At 42.1% G+C, this 23534-nt stretch overlaps 1 protein-coding gene across 1 annotated transcript; it reads left to right on the top strand.

Annotated features, from left to right (window-relative positions):
- Window positions 1-21538: 21538 nt before the first annotated feature.
- On the top strand, window positions 21539-22375 carry LOC133026203 (tripartite motif-containing protein 16-like; the record flags this gene model as incomplete). The annotated part of the gene is made up of 1 exon (XM_061093074.1): window positions 21539-22375. A coding segment is annotated over one exon (837 nt), but the record flags the coding sequence as incomplete, so codon positions are not given.
- Between the last annotated feature and the right edge of the window lie 1159 nt (window positions 22376-23534).

The raw sequence follows: 23534 nt of genomic DNA, 5'->3' as shown, positions 1-23534 counted from the left end.
CGTAACGATCTTTTTTTCTTTTCTTGTTTGAGCTGTTTCGGTATCTTGGCATCAACTGAATGTGTAATTGTGAAATCCAATACTTAGAATACCTTGTGTCTACTTTTGAATAACACTGCACTTATGCCATTGCAAATATGGCTTTGAAAACCAAGTGGTAGGGTTTATCCTGCATTGAGCATTTAAGAGTTGTTCGATGTTTATTCACCCAGAGATGGAGCAGCGTTACGGTTCGAGTCCTTAGTTGGCACCTGATTTATTTAAGGATAATAATTGCTCATCTTTTAAGAGTTTTTTTTAAGTCTCCACCCACCAATATCGACTCATACTCCACCACGTTGACCAGTCAGTAACTCCCGGTTTACAGCGACTGTAGCACACTGTTGGTTTCCACTGCCTTTCTGCAACTGCTTTATTACCAGAGCTCCCAGTCAGAGGAAGAAGTCTCTTTTGGTAGCTGTGAAATTCAAGTTTGAATATTTTGTCTAGCATTCGTGGCAAGTTGAAAACATGTTTTAAAAACCATTAGACTTTCTGAACTTGTGAAACCTGAGAAAACAACTAAATTCATGTTTTTCACATCATCACTTGCTGATATTAACTCACGAATCACACCCAACAAGTTCAGATCGATACTTTATCAAATAAGTAGATTTCCAAGCGATGTAATCAGCTGTATTTTTAATTCCAACATTGTGTATTCTATGACTAAAAGGTATCGTTAGAGTACATCTGACAATTTGCTTTGTGGTTGTTGAGCCAAAGTGTTTAGAATACTTAAGATTCAGTTCACTTTCAAATGTTTCTCTCATTTTGGATTCTATTAATCATCTCCTCTGCCATGTCTGTCCAGCCTCTCTTTAAGGATTTGCTAACAAAAACATTTAGTAGCTGTGTGTCTTCCCAGATTTACTTCTCCGTTATTTTGGATAATCCGCAGCCTTTTGAATTGGAACCAATTTCTGCTGCCTGTGGCTTTTCCTCTTTTCTTATAAAGTTCTCATTTTATTTTCATCATGAAATACAAATATTGAGCGTTGTCTGTGCAATCTGCTCCAGATATTTGTGTTCCATGGAACGTGACTTTTAAAAAGATCTTCCTGATCTTCCAAATTTCCTTTAGCTCCATCATCAGATCTTTTATTGGGGGGGTTTTATCCAATTCTTTACCTAACAGATAAATATAATATAATATACTTTAATGACCTGCGGATAAAGTCTGGAGAACTGAGTCTGGACAGTTTGATTTTCACACATGCACAAGGTAGCGGGACGTTTTCTGCACAGATCCTCCACACAATTCATCTACATCACACGGACAAATTCATACAAAGACAAACAACCCTTCACTCTGGCCGTGGGAGAAACCTACACAGACACGTAGAGAACATGCAAACTCCACACAGACAGACCCCAACCAAGCAGGGATTCGAACCAAGAACCCAATCATGATAATTTAATACATCAGTTAAACATTATAAAGGTAGCTATCGTTTCCCTTTCTGAGCATGTTGGCGTGAGCATTTAGCGCTGCCGTGAGAAAGTGCAGCCTCACGGAGCTGCAGACACTTCATCTTGTTGATTACAAGATCCCTGTGTCATTAGGCCTGAAATTAAATCAACCCTGTCAAGGTGAGACAGAAATCCTTCCTGGAAACACACCTTCAAAAAGATTTATCAATCCCCTTGTGTTCCGCAATTGAAATTAACACCGTGTAACTTTCACTCTGCAACAATCAGCTACAAATGGGAATTTAATCCGTTTGGCTGTTGGGGGCTTTTGAGTGGTTAAGTGGTTTTTACACACACGAAATAAAACCTATGAACTGCTTCACCCGAGCTCTGACTGATGTTCGAGACGCGACTTTGGAATAGAATAGGCTCCATTCATCTATATCTCAGTGTACAAGATGATTTTTTGTGATGGAATGGAAGCAGAAATATCACAGAGGAAAATCTCCTGGTCACATGAAATAAATCTGAAATGCTAGTAACCATCTAAATTCACTTGTGTGTGTTCATTTAATGCACAAATCATTTAAGTATTCAATCATGTCATCACTGAGACATACTGCTGGACAATCAACAGGTGGCCCTCAGTCAGAAAACAGCCCAAACCAAAGCATCAGCATTTCAGGCAACGTGAGACGCAAAATTACTCATAATATCAACTGTTTGTGTGTGTGTGTGTGTGTGTGTGTGTGTGTGTGTGTGTGTGTGTGTGTGTGTGTGTGTGTGTGTGTGTGTGTGTGTGTGTGTGTGTGTGTGTGTGTGTGTGTGTGTGTGTGTGTGTGTGTGTGTGTGTCAGGTTCAGAATGTGAGTCAGTCCATGGAGTTGGTCGACCTGCGGACGTCCAGAGACCTGCAGTACGTCCAAGACTCCGAGCCGCTACTGAGAGGAGTGGATGGACGTTTACACACGTATGTGGCCAACCCCCGCTCCCTGACGACAAAGGGCTTGCGGGTACACACACATAGGCATATAAAGAGTAGACGCTGCTGAGGCGCAAGAAATACGGCCACCAATTCTTGGAAAAGAAGAAGACAGGAGACTTTGGCAAGATGGCCTCTGGTCACTCAAGTCTAAGTGAAAAATAATAATTTCTTGTGAATATTTTAAGTAAGTCATGTTCTAGAATTATTAATGAATCAATGTTCTCAAAAGATGGCGCCACGAACGGCTGCCTCGATGTGTTGGTGCGCACTTTTGTGTTTGTTTTTAGTATTTAATTCTGTTTACTGCGACCCTACTCGGATTACTTTTACGATGGACGAGCTTCTAACCATCAGGGACACAACACCATCCAATTTATGTCCCAACTTTCTCGCCTCTTCCGTGGATTTAGTGGACTTACTCATCAAAGGTGCGGTGGTCCTCGGACACGCAGCGAGACTCCGGCTGAGACGATGAGGGAAGCGCGCTGGGGCCCTGGTGCGCTCACCTCTCCCGAGCATCCTCCTCTCCAATGTCTGCTCGCTGTGTAATAAGATGGACGAACTGCGCCTCCTCATCCGGACAAATAGAGACTTTTCCCTTTCTTCTGTCTTGTGTTTCACGGAATCACATACAAATACACTGGACTCCGCCGCACAGCTGACCGGCTTTCAGCTGCTACGCGACCCGATCCTCTCACGCAAGGCAAAAGGCGGAGGGATATGTTTTTATATAAACCAAGACTGGTGCAGCGACGTGAAAGTCATTTTACAGTCCTGTTCTCCGGACCTGCAGGTTCCATGGAAACTTTTTTCATAACCTGCAGACCGTTCTATTCTCCCTGTGAATTCACCTCTTTCATCCTGGCCGGCGTGTACATCCCCCCGCAAGCTGATGTGCGCGAGGCTTAACGACAACTCGCCGACTCCACTGGGGGTGGAGAGGAGGAGAGAGAACACTTATTCCCCTGTTATTGTCCTCGGGGACTTTAATAAGGGGAACTTATCTCAGGAACTTCCCAAATACAAACAGTTAGTAAAATGCCTGACCAGGGGGGACAACACCCTGGACCACTGCTACAGCACCGCCAGCAAGGCGTATCATGCAGTTACCCGCGCTGCTCTGGGCCTGTCCGACCACGCTGTCATTCACCTGATCCCGGCTTGCAGGCAGAAACTCAAACTTTGTAAACCTGCTGTGCTGAGATCAAAGAACTGGAGCAACAGAGAAGTTGTGGAGGAGCTGCGTGACTGCCTGGATAACACAGACTGGGACATTTTTAAAACTGCTTCTAACAGCCTGGACGAATACACAGATGCTGTGACGTCATACATCAGCTTCTGTGAAGACCGATGCATTTCAACACGCACCAGGGTGAGCTACAACAACGACAAGCCCTGGTTCACAGCAAAACTCAAACAGCTTGGTTTGGAGAAGGAGGCGGCCTTCAAGAGTGGGGACTGTTAAGGAATAATAAAAAGACGTGACCTTTACCCTTAAGAGAAGATGAGCCGAACTCAGTTTAGTCAATCAGAGTATTTATTTAAGAGAGCAATGAACAGGTTACAGTAAAGCAATGGGCTTCCAGTACATTAAGTGTATAAGAGCGCCTTGAACATCCGGCGCATGTCTAATTTATAAGAGTTGATCTTCGTTCCTCCTCCTCGGAAGTGCGCAGGCGTAATCCATCCTCCTGGCATTTCGTATACGGAAGTGAAAACGAAGACACTCCCAATGATGCCATCGTCGCTATGGCAATGAGTTTTACTATAAGAACGACCTTGAACCAGAAAGGTGCAATGTGGGCCAAAAGTGTTTACAATGGGAGAAAAGTTTATTATGTTTCAGCTTCATCAAAACAAACCTGACTGTGTAAACATTTGCAACAACTGAAGCCAAAACAATCACAATTGGAGTCAACAGAGTCACTCTGTCTAGCCTCGAAACTTATCAAGCCAGCTGTGAGACTATATGATGTTGAATGAATCTAAGGGAATAAGCTTTTAATACAGAACGAGAAATGAGAACAGGTGAAAGATTCATTATTAACACTAAGCAGCAATAGTTATTAAATTCATTTGTATGAAGGCCTAATATCTAAATAAGAATGATTATATATTTATTTTGCTAAGAGTTCAGTAAGACCAGACTATAATTTAATTTGAAATTCCAACAAACCCTCTTTTCACGCCCTTTAAGGGTGTGACCACCTACTGGGAATTTCATGTTCACGTAACCCTTCATCCCATCCAATGCAAACCCGTCCTCATCCCCATCATCATCATCCGTCTCCTTCGTCCTCCGCTTCACAGCATCAGCATCACCTTCAGCATCACCAGCATCCACAGCATCAGATCAGCTGGAGGATGAGGCATGTGTTCCTTCCTCAGAGCCATGGTGATCTATTCAGTATTTTCAGAGTCTATAGCCATGTCATGTCATGGTGCATAGAGGTGGAGAGGGCACTGGTCACCCAGCCACCAGGGGCAGTTTGGAAAAAAAAATGTCTTTCAAGAACTTCCTATCATAGTACACACATTATAACCCTTTTAGCAGGTCCAGGGCCATTCGGTTCTGTGTGACCACACAGGGTGCAGGAGCTATTCAGATATCTGCTCCTTTCAGATCTGCTCCAGGAACAAAATTATCAAGAATTGTGAGGCTTTTTCAATTTGAGACTCAATGAACTGGATCTTAGCCTTGTAAAGATCCTTTCGTGGAATTGATACTCGCCTACAGGCCAGGTGGTTGGCTTGCACTGCACAAGCCAGGCTCAGGGCGTAGTTGGTCGTGGTGGAGGAGGTGGAGTTCACATCGGATGAGAGTGGTTTGTGAATACATGATGCCCAGATTCCAGAGTTTGAAAGGAAACCAAAAAGAAAATGATTAATTTACAGATTAACGTAATTGAGATTAAAGTAGATTATATAAATGTATAATTAAAAAGAAACAAACAAAATAATCTAAGCTAAAGATACATACCCTCTTTTGATAGTCAATAATTTCAATTAAACTTTTGAGGTGTGGACGGCCAAATCAGTGGACATTAAAATTAAAAGGTTAAACAAGTTGAATTTCAAAAGCAGCAGATATGACAGTGTTTGAGTATTTGTGTTCAAACCATTTTCCAAAATTAATTCGACTGCTCCATTAAACGACAATTCAGAAGCTTTGATGTCAAACTGTCCTGTGATAAAACAGGAATCACATACAGAGGAAAAATGTGTGAGACATGAGATTCAATCAAACGTTCCAGGGATGACAGCTGTAACAAAACAATTTAAAAGTTACTGTGGTATATTTTAGCCAACTCTTTTTAACATGGTCATAAACCAGGATGACATGCTACCATCTTCGGTGTGTTGATTCTCAAATTCTCACACTCGTTAAACACTATCCCAGATGGTATGAAGACGCCATGAAGACGCCACACTGACATTTCCAGAGTCCTCCAGATGTTTATTCAAGTAGGTCTGTCCCTTGACCTTTGACATTGAGAATGACTTCTGACCAGAAAACGGACGGGAGTAAATGGACGGTCCATGACCATGGCATTTACACCTTTATGTGCAAAACAACTCCTTATTTAGGCTGAAGCCCTGTTGTGTGATGTCATGTTGTCTCTTGGTTTGTTGTCCCACCCCCCATCTATAAAATGTCTTGCCCGGCAAGGACAAGTCAGACTTTTCACTATTGGCTTGTGATGTCTCCGGGTTCCATGGTGCCCGTCTGACCTATACTACTTTTGTGTAATAAACATCATTATACTTGTAAGTACTGGGTCCGCGGTCATTTCCTTCAACATCAAACTTCGACAACCACATCAACCTGTATTCGGCTGACCAGAATATACTTCATTACTCTGCCACAATTTTCTTTCATGATAAAATAAAAACAACAAGTAGATCTTAACAACACCTTTCAAATTAAGAGCATAAGATGTTAAGATAATGTATTAAACCAAAAACAAACAAAAAAATAAAAAACCCGTCTTCCCTGAATATAAAAGTTAAAGTCCCAAATAAATGTAAATATAATTAAAGATATGACATTCAAATAAGTGTGTAAACAGAGGGGCTTGTATTCTGGTTTGTACTTTTCATTTAAGATGAAACAGGCTATGAGTTAAAGTATTTGACCTCTGACCTTTCAATGGATTCAGAGTTATTCTTCTTTTAAATGGTGAAACATAATTATTTTTAGGTCTGCAAAGTCTAACAAGAGTTTACATGGGGGGTGAATCAAACTCCTAGTTTAAATTCCAACGGTAAATAGATTTAACATGGCTTGACTATATTGAATTTTAAATGGATGATTTAAATATGGAATTAAAGCAACTGCAGGTTAAACTGAAAAAATATCTAATTCTAGGTAGCACAGAATTAAGTTTAAAGTTAAGTTAGAATTTCTCATCCTAATATGATTGATTCGGCTCATACAGGAACAACATGAATGATTTGAGCTCTAAGAAAATACAAGTAAGTAGACAGACACAATTATCCTAAGCTCTCAGTTGATATGATCGATAATTGTTTCAACATACATTTTTGTGACATAAAGATAAAATAAAAAAGAAGAAGGTGTGGAATATAGATTTATATTCCAAAGAGATCAAATAGATTTTCCCTTCTCATCAAACCTGAGCAGAGAAAAGCAGATCAGCTCTTATCTAACTTTCACTGGGCTCTCAGCATTGGAGCAGCACTCCTCCAGACTAAAAAACAAAACATTGTTATCATCTTCATTGTCACACAGCCACAGTTGCGAATTAACTTTTGTAAGATTGTAAATGTCTCAAAAATCCAATAAAAAACAGGAAAAGAAAAGAAAAAACATTGCATATTAACTGTACTTAGAGATGGGCTTTAAAAGGACACCTTAATGTGATTTGGTCAATCATTCATCCTTATAGTTATATTATGAATCAAATTAGTAACTTGTGAAGTATTAAAATGGTCTTTACTATTATCCCTGCTGTGTCAGGTAAAAAATTAAATAAGATATTAAATGATTGGATTCTTTACATAGAACTTTGGAGGTCAAAGCCTTTCTCCTTCCCTCTAATAGATTAGATGTATTGGAAATTTCTGAAACAACAAATTTGTGCCAAAAAGTGTAATTTTAACTATTCCTTTGGAATTCTATACCTATGAATGAAGCAATATTAAAAACAACAAACAAACAAACAAAGAAACACCATAGAAACAAACAAACGGACAAACAAAAAACTGTCCTCCTTATGATGTCAACGCCAGTTGTAACCCGAGCTGTCAGGCCCTCTGGCTCTCCCCCGATAGCTTCCTCTTTTCCAATACCCTTTATCAGCTACCAAGCGGCATTTCAAAATCTCTGCCTCTGTCTCTCTCTCTCTCCCGTTTCCAACACACACACTTTTTCCACCAGTTACTTCACCTCTCGGACCTTCAGTCACCACTCTCAATCTTTCTTTGGCAAGTCCTAAACATACATACATACAACCTTTTAGTTTGAGTATTTGGAGAATCGGTAGGAGCAGCTTCGACCTTGGTGTCTCCGGTCTTTCTGGTCAAAAGATTCTCTTCAGGAATACGTCGGAAAAAACTTCTCTAAATCTCTCAAAGAGTCACGTCAGGTTGTCCAAATTGTCAAAAGATTGTTGACGTGTTCTTCATCACGTCGGTGGTCGCCAATTGTTAAGGAATATAATACAAATACGTGACCTTTACCCTTAAGAGAAGATGAGCCGAACTCAGTTTAGTCAATCAGAGTATTTATTTAAGAGAGCAATGAACAGGTTACAGTAAAGCAATGGGCTTCCAGTACATTAAGTGTATAAGAGCGCCTTGAACATCCGGCGCATGTCTAATTTATAAGAGTTGATCTTCGTTCCTCCTCCTCGGAAGTGCGCAGGCGTAATCCATCCTCCTGGCATTTGGTTTACGGAAGTGAAAACGAAGACACTCCCAATGATGCCATCGTCGCTATGGCAATGAGTTTTACTATAAGAACGACCTTGAACCAGAAAGGTGCAATGTGGGCCAAAAGTGTTTACAATGGGAGAAAAGTTTATTATGTTTCAGCTTCATCAAAACAAACCTGACTGTGTAAACATTTGCAACAACTGAAGCCAAAACAATCACAATTGAAGTCAACAGAGTCACTCTGTCTAGCCTCGAAACTTATCAAGCCAGCTGTGAGACTATATGATGTTGAATGAATCTAAGGGAATAAGCTTTTAATACAGAACGAGAAATGAGAACAGGTGAAAGATTCATTATTAACACTAAGCAGCAATAGTTATTAAATTCATTTGTATGAAGGCCTAATATCTAAATAAGAATGATTATATATTTATTTTGCTAAGAGTTCAGTAAGACCAGACTATAATTTAATTTGAAATTCCAACAGGACATGGATAGGTTCAGACTGACTAAATACTCGTTTGGCAAGGAGATTAAGGAGGCCAAACGACAGTATTCAAGGAAGCTGGAACAACAGTTTGCAGCCAACGACTCCTCGTCAGTCAGTCTGGAAGGGGCTGCGGGTGATCACCGGCTGCAAAACCAAATCCCCCCACTCTGTGGAAGATCTGAAACTGGCAAACGAATTGAATGACTTCTACTACAGATTCGACGAACCATGGACCAGGTCTAACCCACACTCCCAGCCCCCCCACATAGCTATCACACCTCTTCACCCCAGCCTGGACAAAGACTCTAACCCCCCCCCCCACAAAATGGCCCCTGACTGCCCCCTCCCCCCATCACACCTCTCTCCATTCAGGAGAGAGATGTTAACAAACTTCTGAAGAGACTGAACCCCCGGAAGGCAGCTGGACCCGACGCTGTCTCCCCCTCCACACTGAGGCACTGTGCAAACCAGCTTTCTCCAGTGTTCACGGACATCTTTAACACCTCACTGGCTGAATGTGTTGTACCCGCCTGCCTCAAAACATCCACCATCATCCCCGTTCCCAAGAAGCAGAGGATCAAACGCCTTAATGACTACAGGCCAGTCGCCCTGACCTCTGTAGTAATGAAGACCTTTGAGCGCCTCGTGCTGACCCACCTTAAGTCCTTAACCAACCACCTCCTCGACCCACTGCAGTTCGCCTACAGAGCCAACAGGTCCGTAGACGACGCAGTCAACATGGGACTCCACTTCATCCTCCAGCACCTCGACTCCCCCAGCACCTACACCAGGATCCTGTTTGTGGACTTCAGCTCCGCATTCAACACCATCGCCCCAGCTCTTCTCCGGGACAAGCTGACACAGCTGAGCGTGCCTGAGCCCACCTGCAGGTGGATCTCTAACTTCCTGACTGACAGGAAGCAGCGCGTGAGGCTGGGCAAGCTTGTCTCTAAGTCCCGGTCCATCAGCACTGGAGCCCCACAAGGTTGTGTGCTCTCCCCTCTTCTCTTCTCCGTCTACACCAACAACTGCACCTCCAGCCATCCCTCTGTCAAACTCCTGAAGTTTGCAGACGACACGACCCTTATCGGATTAATCTCCAATGGGGACGAGGCCGCCTACAGAGAGGAAGTAAACAGCCTGGCTTCCTGGTGCAGCCAGAACCACCTGGAGCTGAACACTTTGAAGACGGTAGAGATGGTGGCAGACTTTAGGAGGAGCCCAGCCCAAACCCCCCCCCCCCCCCCTCAGCCTGTGCGACTCCCCAGTTAAAACAGTGGAGTCTTTCAGATTCCTGGCGACCATCATTGCACAGGACCTGAGGTGGGCGGAGAACATCACCTCCGTCATCAAGAAGGCCCAGCAGAGGATGTTCTTCCTGCGGCAACTGAGGAAATTCAATATGCCGCGGAAAGTGATGGTGGAGTTCTACAGAGCCATCATCGAGTCCATCCTCACCTCATCAATCACCGTCTGGTTCGCTGCCTCCACTGCCAAGGACAAGGGCAGACTGCAGCGGATGATAAGGTCAGCTGAGAAGGTCATCGGCTGTGACCTGTCGGCTCTCCTAGACCTGTTCCACTCCAGGACCAGTAAGAGAGCGGGCAAGATCATTGCTGATCCTTCACATCCCGGTCACCACCTTTTCCAGAGACTTCCCTCCGGAAAAAGGTTTCGGGCCATCGGGACTAAAACCTCGCGCCACCTGAACAGTTTTTTCCCCATGGCAGTGGGGCTCACAAACAAGCCCCCTGCACCACACTGACTCTACATCACACTGACTCTGCCCCCCCCCCCCCCTTGCACATAATTTATAATTTATATATTAATGGCACTATCACCAATCACTGCACCTTAGCAATGCACGTGTCCATAACTCTGTTACTGTATATATTTTTATTCTATTTTATTCTATTTTGTTATATATTGTTGTTTTTATATTGTTGTTTTATGTTAAGTGCACCAATGACACCAAGGCAATTTCCTGTGTGTGCAAATATACTTGGTAAATAAAAGAATTCTGATTCTGATTCTGATTCTGATGTTTATCATGAATCGTGACCTTAACTCAGATGGTTAGAGAATTATTTGAAACATGATAGGCGGTAACTAGCCACGTTAAGCCGGGCATACACTGTAGGGGAGAGCCGAGTCGAAAGTAACGCGGGACGAAAGTAACGCAGCGATTTTCTCCAAGCCGATACAAGTGTGATACAAGTCTAACTTTGTCAGCATGTAGGCTACATCATGCATGACCTAACAGAACGGCAAAAAATGCAAAAAAAAATCTTGAGGATACGTCTTACTTTGACCGAGTTACATTCAAGAACCTGTTTTCAGTGACGGAAAGTAAACGCACTCGAGCGGTAATTTTATCGGCTGTGTTTACTGTTTCAGGTGTTATAATTATGCTGGTTAGTTAGATGAATTAGTCCTCTAACACATCCTAAAGTTTGACATGTCAGTATAGAAGCAACGAAAGTAACAGCTGTCATTTCCTCCCTGATTGTCCCTGACTGCTGACTGTCCTGCTAGCCAACCCTTATTTATTGCCGCTATCCCTCGAGTTGTATGCTTTTCTAAATAAAATCTTAATTATTAAGTTAACGTGAGTGGCAATGAAATGGCTGATTGACAAGGATTATCTGCTCGAGCTGAGGAAGCTGCACATGCCATTGTGCAGCTCCTGGTAAAGGAGCTGTCTTCGCCCTACACAAGCTCAGCTCCACCTCAGAGCACGCCAGTCAGGGCAGCAGAGTCCCCCGTCCCCTGTGCTGCAACAAGTGACAGTAGGGTGAAGCAGGCCATGAAAAGGTGATCGAGTATGATTTAAGATCAATCACTGCATGGGCGGCTTAGGCTGAGGGGTAGAGTGGTCGTCCTCCAACCTGTAGGTCGGCGGTTCGATCCCTGGTCTGACCCATCTGCATGCCGAAGTGTCCCTGGGCAAGATGCTGAACCCTGAATGGCCCCCCATAGAATAACAAAGTGCTGCAAGTAGATGCACTGTATGAATGTGTGTGTGAATGGGTGAATGTGAAACTGTACTGTAAAGCGCTTTGAGTGGTCATCAAGACTAGAAAAGCGCTATATAAATACAAATCCATTTACCATTTACTGCAAGTCCAACAATGATCTTGGTATGTAGATGAAGCTTATGGTCATGTAGCATTTATTCATTGACACAGGTTAACTTAAATGTCAGTGGTTTATATTTTCTGAAGTACTGAATATTGATGTCTGGCACACTGCAAGCCAGAGTGTATTTTTTGCTTTTATTTAGATAATTCTAATCTTGATAATCGACAATGAAGTAAAAACCATCAACTAAAGCCATTCATTTGCATAATCTTCTCATTTTACTGTAGAGTATCTGGTTTACCTTACATATGTTTTTGTCATTCCCACATCAGGCAATTCTCTGGCATGTTCGGTACAAATCAGCCAAGAGGGAAAAAGAGATTCTGCACACCCAGGCCCCAGACTGTGAAGAAGACAGATTTCAATGTTTATGTCCTCCCTGAGCCGACACAGTTAAGCCCAAAAGGTTCCGTGGAATTAGAACTTGCCCATGCAGGCCTTGGGAAAAGAATGATAACCATGGCAGGCAGCATGTCATATTGTGTTGTTTACAGCATTGTAGAACGCTTGATGTAGGGCAATACCAAACCAAATATCATGCGAAAGTTTTGACAAAGTACTGTGATATTTATATAGCAACAATATTGTGGGTATGACTGTTGGATGGATAACTGGATTTTTGATAACTTGTAATGGGCCCAGTTCTATTCTGCCCCCTAAAGACTCAGGCCGTTAGCCTTCACAGACTTAACTGACATCAGCTGTTAGTGACCGAGTGTGAGAGTCTGAAAGGGTCCAGATGCTGTGATAGGAATGGGACAGCACTTAACCCAATTTCGTGTTACCTTGACTACACAATGTTGTTGACACTGGCTGGTCCCTGTGTTTATTTACATTTTTTTTAACACTCATGTCCCGAGACCATCCCCTGTATTTGACCTCACAACTCTATGTACTGTGGGTAATTTCCTTACCATAAGTCAGCATCGATGCTGAATTATGGCAAGGGTGCATTATGGGCTCAGTCACTGACTTACTGACTTGCCTTTGCCTTTGTTTCATAGATTGTGGCTGTACTGGAGGAGGAGTTCCCCAAACTGAGAACATTAAAAGGAGGTTGGATGTTTTTCAAGAGCACAGGTAGAATTTTTCTCAATCTTCACTGATATGGCAGATAATGTAATTCACATTCAAAGCCCTACTTTGAATTATCATACACATCACTCTTCATGTTGTAGAGTAAGTTGTCTGACATGGTACAACTTATTTAAAGAGGACATATTATGCATATTTTACTGAGATCTCGTTGGTGGATCACGGCAGATCCCCTTAGCTCATGTTGTGCAACTTTGCAGAGGTTCAGCATGGACATATGACATTATAACATTGTAAGGATATTCTAAAATATGGAACAGCATACTATTGTTCCTTAAACTAATATTGTGTTATTGCAAGGTTTTAAAGGGCACATATGTTTTTCCATTTTAAAATAGGTGGTAGTGGGCGACGCAGCTTGTCAGTGATTCCCACTGACTCTGAGGGATACTCAACGCGCCTCCTAAGAGCTGCAACGAACAATGGCAAAAATGTGGTGTATATAATTCCACTTCAGGAGCAATTATGCACCCTGCCACTGCCATATGACTGTGCAGAGTTTTCAAAGATGCCACAGTCGCAATGCATGACATGTGGTACTAAAATGCCCCTCCAGCTGTTGCCATTACATGTGGAGGGATGTAATGGCACTACAACTGTAAGTTGTTATTATAACATTTCTCCCATTTGTCAAAAAAGTATGTACTTTTTAAAAGTTTGTAGCAACAGCTCTCTTGATTTGTCTTTCTTTTCTTTTTTTTTTTAAAAAGGAGACTGATTCTGTTACATGCGAGAGAGATGGCTCAGATATCGAGCAGACAGACCCACCCCTCACAAAGATACAGAATCACTGGAGGTAATCAGTGCTGTTTTATGTTACTTTGCAATTTCAACTTAGCAATAATACCATTTCTTATTCTTTATTCAACACATGAATCAAGGTAGCCGATGTTTTAGCGCACGTAATGACATAATGCTTGCAGGTGCATAAATAGGTGGATTGGAATCAAATTTTCCGACGACACCATTATCTTAAGCTTGCTACGAGCCGGTGACTGCCTCTCGCCTTACTTTAAGGAGATTGACTTTCACCTCACTTTGAACATTACAAAAACTAAGTAGATGATCTTTGACCCCCGAGAAGTGGGCACACATGCCCCTGTAATCATGTGCGATAACATCATTGAGCAGGTCGGCTCCTATAAATACCTGGGAGTTCAAATTGATTATCAAATGAAATGGAATGTGCATGTTGACTTTCTTTGTGGTAAATTAGCCCAAAGATTACATTTCCTCCGCCGAAAAGATGGTAAAAGCTGCAAAAAAAAAACGATCCTCCCTTCAATCCATCTTCGAGGAAACTGTTGTTAAGCAGGCCAACAGCATCCTAGATGACCCCTCTCATGTCCTTTACCCAGAATATGAACTCTTACCTAGAGTATGTAGGTATTAGTCAAAACGCTACAAGTTCTCCTTCCGTCCCATATCAATCGCCCTTCTGAACGAACAACCTGCTCAAATGTGAAATCTTAAAATGTAATTTTTTATTTTCTTTAATTATTGACTTTTTTCCAGGTTTGCCCAATTTGTCAGGAGTGTTTTCCTACCGATGTGCTCCCAGCTCATGCAAGTACCTGTTGTGATGGGTAAGAAGTTTGACAGATTTATGTAAAAGATGGAAAGTAAAGACTTTTTTTTTTTGAGTGGGGTGAAGAATGTGTAGAGTGTGTGACCCCTAACTCTAGTACTGTTATATGCTGTGAATGCTCTTGTGCCTGATTTTTTTTATAATATGCTTTAATGTTTCACTGTGTAATTGCAGTAGAAATCCTATCAGGGCTAAATAGGGTTTTGAATGATTAGCACTCATGTGATCATGATTTGTCTCTGTTTTCAAGTAATCTTTCAATTTAATTTTGTCTGTCATAAGAATGACCGTTGCTGACCACAGTGAAGCAGCCAGGGGAGAGGAATTGCCAGGACCCTCAGCTCCACACTTACCAACACCAGTTACAGCAGGTAATTTATCCTGAACAATAACTGCTATGGTGTAGTTGTTTGTGAGGACACATTTTCTTCCCCCCCACCAACCAAAGTCTTTAAAAACAGCGATGTTGCCACAATGATTTTGATACAGTAATAACTTTGATACCGTAAAATATTGCTTCAAAATGCAGGGCTTCCAAAATGTCATTGTTTAGATGACAAATGTAGTCTAACTCTGTAATGGAAGCTGATATCATTTGGAAGTTCCTTTGCACCAACCTCTCCCTTTTCTTCATTTTTAAAAAATTACATTTTCAGCATGGGTGAATGAAGTAGACCCCAGGAAAGCTTGCGAGTTGTTCCGAGAAGAACTGCTGCACCATAACGCCGAAATCTCCCTCTGTCAGTCGACACTTTGATGCAGAAGAACAGGACAGCTCATTTATTTCATTTTATAAACAACATAATGTTCACTGGGCTGCTCCATTGAAGTGCAAGTTGAGAGGTATTACTAACAAGTGGACCTTTTTTTTTATTATAGATGGTCATGTGGAATAAATTTGTATGATTATTTACATTAAATCATGGGAGTTGAGTGCATGTTCATTATTCCACAGAAGACAGACTGTGTTTTAAACATATATATATATATATATATATATATATATATATATATATATATATATATATATATATTGTATATATAGGATTATCATCATCTGGTTGATTGTACTATTAATCTGAGATCATCTTAATTTTCAAGGAGATGCAGCAGTTGGCGAAGGTGTCAAAAGACATGTTTTGTCAATGGCCATGCAGAAACTCAAGACTGGCTTCTCTACAAATTTAGGTTTGTATGTGTAGAGTGTGTACATTACCTTCTGTAGGAATATCTGCATTTTTAAACATGTATTTGCTCTTTTGCTTGTAGCCTATTCCTTTGACACTAATTTCATCAAATGCCAAAATAGTATTGACATGTAAACACTGTTTCATTAGATAAAACTCCAAAGAGTGAGTTTTGGTTTTTAATTGTGATGTTTTCAAACAGCTTGACCAACATGTGATGGCATTGGATATAGATATACTTTGTTGTTCCCATGGGGAACTTTGACTTGGACTCCAGCATGCTAGACCCATTGCATCCATGGGCACCCAACAATACAGACAGATTATATCAAAGATCAGACAGAACAAAAAAGATCACGAAATTTATAATGCAGAAAAAGCTGCAACCACGATGAATCAATCAATCCATTATTCTATCCTGCAGGACAGCCTCTGTAACCTCTGCTTATTTGATGCTATTAAAGAGTTACACTGAAACAGACAGAAATTAGTTCGTAAACTGATTCATTTTACACCTCTGAGCTCTGTGTACTCTGCCTGACATGACAGTAAAAGTTCATACTTTGAGTAGAGAGTGTGAGATGGACAAAATAGGATTCCAATTACCTGTTATGATCTGCACTGATCTATAAATACTTTTCTCCTATTTTATTAAGGCTCTGCTGCTTTGACAAGCATTTTTGAAGGGGAAAAGGAACATCTGGTTCCCTCTGCAGCTGCTGTGCTTCGGGGAAAGCAACCTATTTGAGATGGCAGGTCGGATGATGGGTCATTCTTTCCTGCATAGTGGTATCGGTTCATCAGGACTCAGTTTGCCTGTGGTGACTCTGTTGACTGGTGGGAGCACTGACACTGCAGCAGCAGCCCTGACCCTGCAAGACTGTCCTGATCTTGATCACTGTGAAACTATTGGTTTTGTGAGTACGACTCACTCATGTTTGGATTGATTTGTTGCAAAGCATTTCCTGTCCTTGTGTTTACTCCAGATTTTGGCTGTTTATATTGTACCTTTCAAGATATCTTTGTATGTCACTCTTAAATTATTACTTTGTGTGAATGTCTACCTGATTTAGCTCAAGAAAGCAGAACTTACTGCAGCCGAAAACTTATTCTGAAAATAAAAACATGAAATTATATGCCTCATCTAGGACGTAATCATGCATAATTGAAATCTATGTAGTTCAAATATTACAAACACATACGTAAATTAAGTATCTACATCCATTTACAAAGTTTTTAGATACATAGGTACGATATCAAGTACTAGGTGAACACCTTGAATTTCCCTACATTTTGCAATGTAGTCACATTGTAGCCAGCAGTCATGTAATATATCCTGTATGTGTTGAACTCCACATAGGTCAGGAGGAATTCCATGTCCCCATACAAAACTGTTAAATTATACTGATATTTCAGAAATTTCTTTCATAAATGTTTATTTTCAGTTTGTGTCACGGAACATAAAATAATTTTAGTGCAGGATGTGACCTTAACCATTCTGAATCATTTATTAGTTTATGTAAATCTATTTTGTAATAATGTTTCCTCAATGTTTAGGGGCATTTTTTGTTTACATCTCCAAACATCTACTGAGCATCAGATGGCTGACAGCTACCCTGAAACTTATACTTATAAACTATATATATAAATAAATAAATAAATAAAATAACCTTAGAGGAAACCTGTGCTCATTCACAGCTTCATTGAAAAAGGCCAAGTGAGTGTCTGACCGATTGTTTTCCGCTATCTTCAGGTACATGATCTACACACACAAGCACACATAGAACATTATTTGGCAATTGAGATCCCAAAACTGTTCAACTGAAAGACTTAACAGATCATTTATCACCAGGGCAATCAGGCTACACAACTCACTAGTGTAAGGCAGTTGTATGCATTTTATGCACTTTGTTATTATACTCCTACTCTATACACTCCTTTGCACCTTTTCAGCCATCAGTATCAGTCTTAGCAAGCATTTGTTTTATATGTATTTTAAAGGTACTATCTGTCTGTTTATCTATTTATTCTGTGTATTTGTTGTTATTCTGTCTATCTATAGAATGGATGTATGTATGGGCTGCTGGCATTGAGAATTTCCATTGGGATTAATAAAGTTTATTCAATTCAATTAAATTACTGATTGAGAGCGGGATAAGTAAAAGGGAACAACCTGTGGGTAAATAACACAATAAAATAGGATTAAATTAGACAAATAAGAAAGAATTAAGAAATATATTAAACAATTAGATAGACAATAGATAATTAGAGAGGCTATCTAAGCTAATTTATTTTGTCCCAATAACTGGTTAAGTGGTTGTTACCGGTTGTTACATTGGTCCTTGACAGAAAAAGGTCTTACCTTTCTTGAATAGCCATCAATTCCGCCAAAGATGACGAAGTTGTACCAAAATAAAAATCAGACAAGATTGGTGGCATGACATTACAAAAACAAAGAAACAAAAAAAAATACAACAGAAAAACACTCGGAATGTTTACATCTAAATAGAATGCAGCCATACCTAATGAGCTTATGGTTGGTGTCAATGTGAACCAAATAATTGGGGTAAGGGACTGTGTATGTTCTCCTCACTATACATCTCAGGGAGGACAGCCTAGAGCACCCCAAGACTGTCCACACAATGCATGGCTGCATACACTCTGTCCCATTGCACTCTGTGTCCTTGTGCTAATAGAGCACCTCGAACTATTCTGCACCCATCATCTGGCATAGTGTTCTTAATTGCTGTAACCAATGAATGAGGAGTCTGGCAATGCAACGTGATGGCAGACCAATTTCAATTAAATGTGAAAGAGTGTCTACTGACACTTTCAACCGTGGACACCCAAAAAATCCCCTTTGGAAGTCAAGTGTGACAAATGTGTGTTCACTCTCTCTCTCTCGCTGGATGAGAGAATTTAGATCTGCCAGTGCTGTCTGGATGTGCTCTCCCACATCCACCAGGTCAGCAAGAGCACTCAACAAAGCTAAATGCTGATCCTTCCAGGTCAAGGGGTTGCGTGGATCAGTTGGTCATGTAGTCTCTGAAAGATATCACGCTTCAGTGATTCCTAGGGGATAGAAAAAGAAATCAGTTCCAAAAAATGAACTAGTTCGTAGTTCTTTGTTTCAATATGTTGCTGCAAGCTATTATTTTTCAAAATTGTTGCCACAGACAGCAATTATTTTTTATCAGTTTTAACACTGAAACTATGCGTCAGATTCATGTTAAGGCCTGTTTACGGTGTGTTTTAGCTGGGGCTCTATTAGCTGGGAGAGGCGGTGGACTAGTAGCAGAAACTTGGACTATGGGCAGAAAAGGTCTCTGGTTCGTCTCTGGTTCGACTCCACAGAGAAACAACAAAAAGACGAACCTGGATCGATCTGTCCAAAAATCCAAGAGGATTCTCCCTACCCTGTCTAGTGCCCCTGAGCAAGGCACCTTACTTCCCTAACATCTGCTCCCTGTGCGCCGTACATGGCTGCCCACTGCTCTGTGTGTGTGTCCTCCACCAGATGGGTTAAAAGCAGAGGCTAAATTTCCCTCCTTGCATGAGTGTGCTTCTGCATGACTGTGCATGTGTTTGGGACAAATAAATGAATCTTAATCTTATGGAAATCTGACACTCTCTTGAACAAAGTTAAACTGTGAGAGAGCGCCGTTCACAAACGCCAGAATGAACGCGTTCACAATAACGTTCATCAAGTGGGAATAGAGTACGTTCAGCTCACGTTCACTCAAATTATGAACGAGTTCATGAACGATCGTTCATTGAACGCGTTCAGGCATAACACTGCCTGAAACACACAGTGTGACCGCAGCACCGGCAGAGTGACAGACAGGCTCATAGTTAATGAGGGAGGAAATGACAGCTGTTACTTTCGTCCCGACAGTGACATCGTGTTTTAAGTTTTCTGCCATGGTTATCATTAAAATTAGGGCCCGAGCACCGAATGGTGAGAGGCCCTATTGAATCTGTAATGATTATTATTATTATTATTAGGGCACGAGCACCGAATGGTGAGAGGCCCTATTGAAACTGTAAGGATTTTTATTATTTCCCTTTGGGGGAGTTTTTTAGGGTCTAGACATGCTCAAAAAGTTATGAAACTTTGCAGGAAATTCAAGGTGTACGGATATTTTAGTATTCTGGAGTAATTTGAATTGGGCCTGTGACCGATCTTCACAAAAACCGCGCCTACGTGAATCATGACCAGACAAACAAAAAAGTCAAATTCAAATTTAGATGAATGTCATCACAACAAGATGGAGATAAAATCTGATTTAGAGATCGATTTTTCATCACACCGTGTGACCTTGGCGTGGCGTCAAAGTTTGATTAAACGCCATCAAAACACAAGGTTCTGTATCTCTGACATATTTGGTCCAATCGTGTCCAAACTAGACACATAAGACAAGAGTCCTGGCCTGATGACATCTACACAGAAATCCTGACTTAAAATCACAGCGCCCCCTGGTGGCTTCAGGAAATGTCTTGTTTTTTGCATGTCTTACACTTGGTTTTATTCCTCCTCATCCACTGACCTCAACCATGTCAAACTGTATCAAATAGGTCCCAAGACATTGATAATGAAGATATAAGATAACTGTGACTTTTCATCAAGCGCATTATTAATGGAGTGGCATCAAAGTTCATCAGCTCGCCATGACACACAAAATGTAGGGAAGCACTACGATTGGTCTACATCTACAAAAATCGATAGAGACACGTGTCTTTACATTACAAAGAAATACATCTTTTGGATACATATGCTAGACCAAACAGGAAGCCCACCATTTTGGATTTGGTGGCCATTTTCAACTTTTTCAGGGCCTAGACCAGGGGTGTCCAAACTACGGCCCCGCGGGACAACTGCGGCACGCCATCCACTTTTAATTGGCCCGCATCAAAGTCTAAAAATACGACAGTATGTCACACTGTTTAAAGGCAGCTACAGTAAAGGCAGCTGCACTAAAGGTAATTGCCTTTAAACAGTTTTCAAAGGCGACAGCTGCTGAGGGACCATACTGTTGCTCTTTTCAATAGTGTGTTAAAACGTGGTAAAAAGAGGAAGTGAAGGAGAGAGGGAGGAGCAGAGATCTGTTTCTGTTCGGAGGAAGTGAAACTATTCTACAGTCTCTGGCAGCTGCTGAAATGGAGCAGCAAGAAAACCAACTGGACAGAGATAGACTGTCCTGTTCGATCTGTCTGGATCTACTGGAGGATCCGGTGACTACTGGCTGTGGACACAGCTACTGTCTGAGCTGTATTAACACCTACTGGGACAAGGAGGACGAGAGAGGAAGCTACAGCTGCCCTCAGTGTAGACAGACCTTCACACCGAGGCCTGTCCTGGTGAAAAACACCATGTTAGCTGATTCACTGGAGGAGCTGAAGAAGACTGGACCCCAAGCTGCTCCTGCTGATCACTGCTATGCTGGACCTGAAGATGGGGCCTGTGATGTCTGCACTGGGAGAAAACGGAAATCTCTCAACTCCTGTTTGAATTGTTTGGCCTCTTATTGTGAAAAACACCTCCAGCCTCATCTTCACTCACCTCCATTGAAGAAGCACAAGCTGGTGGAACCCTCGGAGAAGCTCCAGGAGAACATCTGCTCTCGTCACGACGAGGTGATGAAGATGTTCTGCCGCACTGATGAGCAGTGTATCTGTTATCTCTGCTCTGTGGAGGAACATAAAGACCACGACACAGTTACAGCTGCAGCAGAAAGGACTGAGAGGCAGAGAGAGCTCGGGCTGAGGAGACAAACAATCCAGCAGAGAGTCCAGGACACAGAGAAAGATGTGAAGCTGCTTCAACAGGAGGAGAAGGCCGTCAATGGCTCTGCTGATAAAGCAGTGGAGGACAGTGAGAAGATCTACACTGAGCTGATCTGTTTGCTGGAGAAAAGAAGCTCTGATGTGAAGCAGCAGATCAGATCCCAGCAGCAAACGGAAGTGAGTCGAGTCAGAGAGCTTCAGGAGAGACTGGAGCAGGAGATCACTGAGCTGAAGAGGAAAGACCATGAACTGAAGCAGCTCTCAGACACAGAGGATCACAACCAGTTTCTACACAACTACCCCTCAATGTCACCACTCAGTGAATCTACACACTCATCCAGCATCAGGATCCGTCCTCTGAGGAACTTTGAGGACGTGACAGCAGCTGTGTCACAGGTCAGAGGTCAACTGCAGGACATTCTGAGTGAGACAGAGACAAAGATTTTACAGATTGTGTCTCAAGTGGATGTTTTACTGCCACAACCAGAGCCCAAGACCAGAGCTGACTTCTTAAAGTATTCACAGGAAATCACACTGGATCCAAACACAGCACACAGACGTATGTTATTATCTGAGGGAAACAGAAAAGTAACATATATGAGTACAGTACAGTCTTATTCTAAGCACCCAGACAGATTCATTAATTGGCCTCAGGTCCTGAGTAGAGAGAGTCTGACTGGACGTTGTTACTGGGAGGTGGAGGTGAAGGTGGTGGGGAGAGGAGCAGTTGCTGTAGCAGTCACATACAAGAATATCAGCAGAGCAGGAGCGTCAGATGAATGTGTATTTGGATTCAATGATAAATCTTGGTCATTATTTTGTAATGGAAACAGTTATAACTTTAATTACAACAGGATCAAGACTCCACTGTCAGGTCCTCTGTCCTCCAGAGTAGGAGTGTACCTAGATCACAGTGCAGGTGTTCTGTCCCTTTACAGCGTCTCTGACACCATGACTCTCCTCCACAGAGTCCAGACCACGTTCACTCAGACTCTCTGTGCTGGAGTTTGGGTTTTTGAATCTGGATCCACAGCTGAGTTCTGTAAACTCAAATAGACTTGAATCATTAAAAGCAGTGATTTAGATTCTGTGTGTAAATCTTTAACTTCTTTTGTCTCCATGTTTGTTGATCAAAGTTCGTCGTGGTGACGTTTCTGCTCCCCACAGAGATCAGCTGTCAATCAAACACTGACCTTCCTTTATCGATGTTAGGCAATGTTTTTGTGCGAACCACAGGTTTCCTTTTCAGCTGAAATGTGTGGACCAAACCTGAAAGCACATGTTCTTTGTCTTGAGAAAGCCACATGTGCTGGAGCGAACGCATCTCCCAGAGTGCAACGTGTTTTCTTTGTTCTGGGAAGGCCAAGAAACTCCGGCTCCCAGAGTGCTGCATGTCCCTTTGTTCAACATCTTCTCACATAGAGGTGCGAAGAGCCACCCGGGGTCAACTCCAATTGGTCACTCTGGTCACATGGCCTGGGGGTCACAGGGCCTATTTAAGAGCAGGACAGCTTCCAGCTCTCTCTCTTTTCTCACTTCCCACTGAGGGCGGAAGGCTGCTCCAGCTTTCTCCTCCTCAACTCTTCAGGAACAGCAGGCCTTCCAGCCTCTCCTCTCCTGCACCGCCTAGGAGAGGGCCGGGCTGCTCCAGCACATCTCCTCTCCCATCCAACGACCGGAGGGCAAAGGTCGAGCTTCCAGCTCATCTTCTCAAGGAAATCTCCTCGCCCTTCAAGCTCTACCAGCTCCCAGCAGCGATTCGATATCCTGCAGGTAACAAGCGAGAACTGCACTGCTCAACAGAACCGGAAGCAGAGACCACACGAACCAGAGACTTCAAAGCCAGGACGAACGGCGAACCGCACAGCAACTTTCTCCCTGTTCAAGGACTGGTAACATACTGGGCTTAATTATT

The sequence above is a fragment of the Limanda limanda genome, chromosome 2, assembly GCF_963576545.1.
Source record: "Limanda limanda chromosome 2, fLimLim1.1, whole genome shotgun sequence".
Lineage (NCBI taxonomy): Eukaryota > Metazoa > Chordata > Actinopteri > Pleuronectiformes > Pleuronectidae > Limanda > Limanda limanda.
The sequence above is the reverse complement of the archived record's forward strand: the minus strand, read 5'-3'. Positions and strand labels throughout refer to the sequence as shown.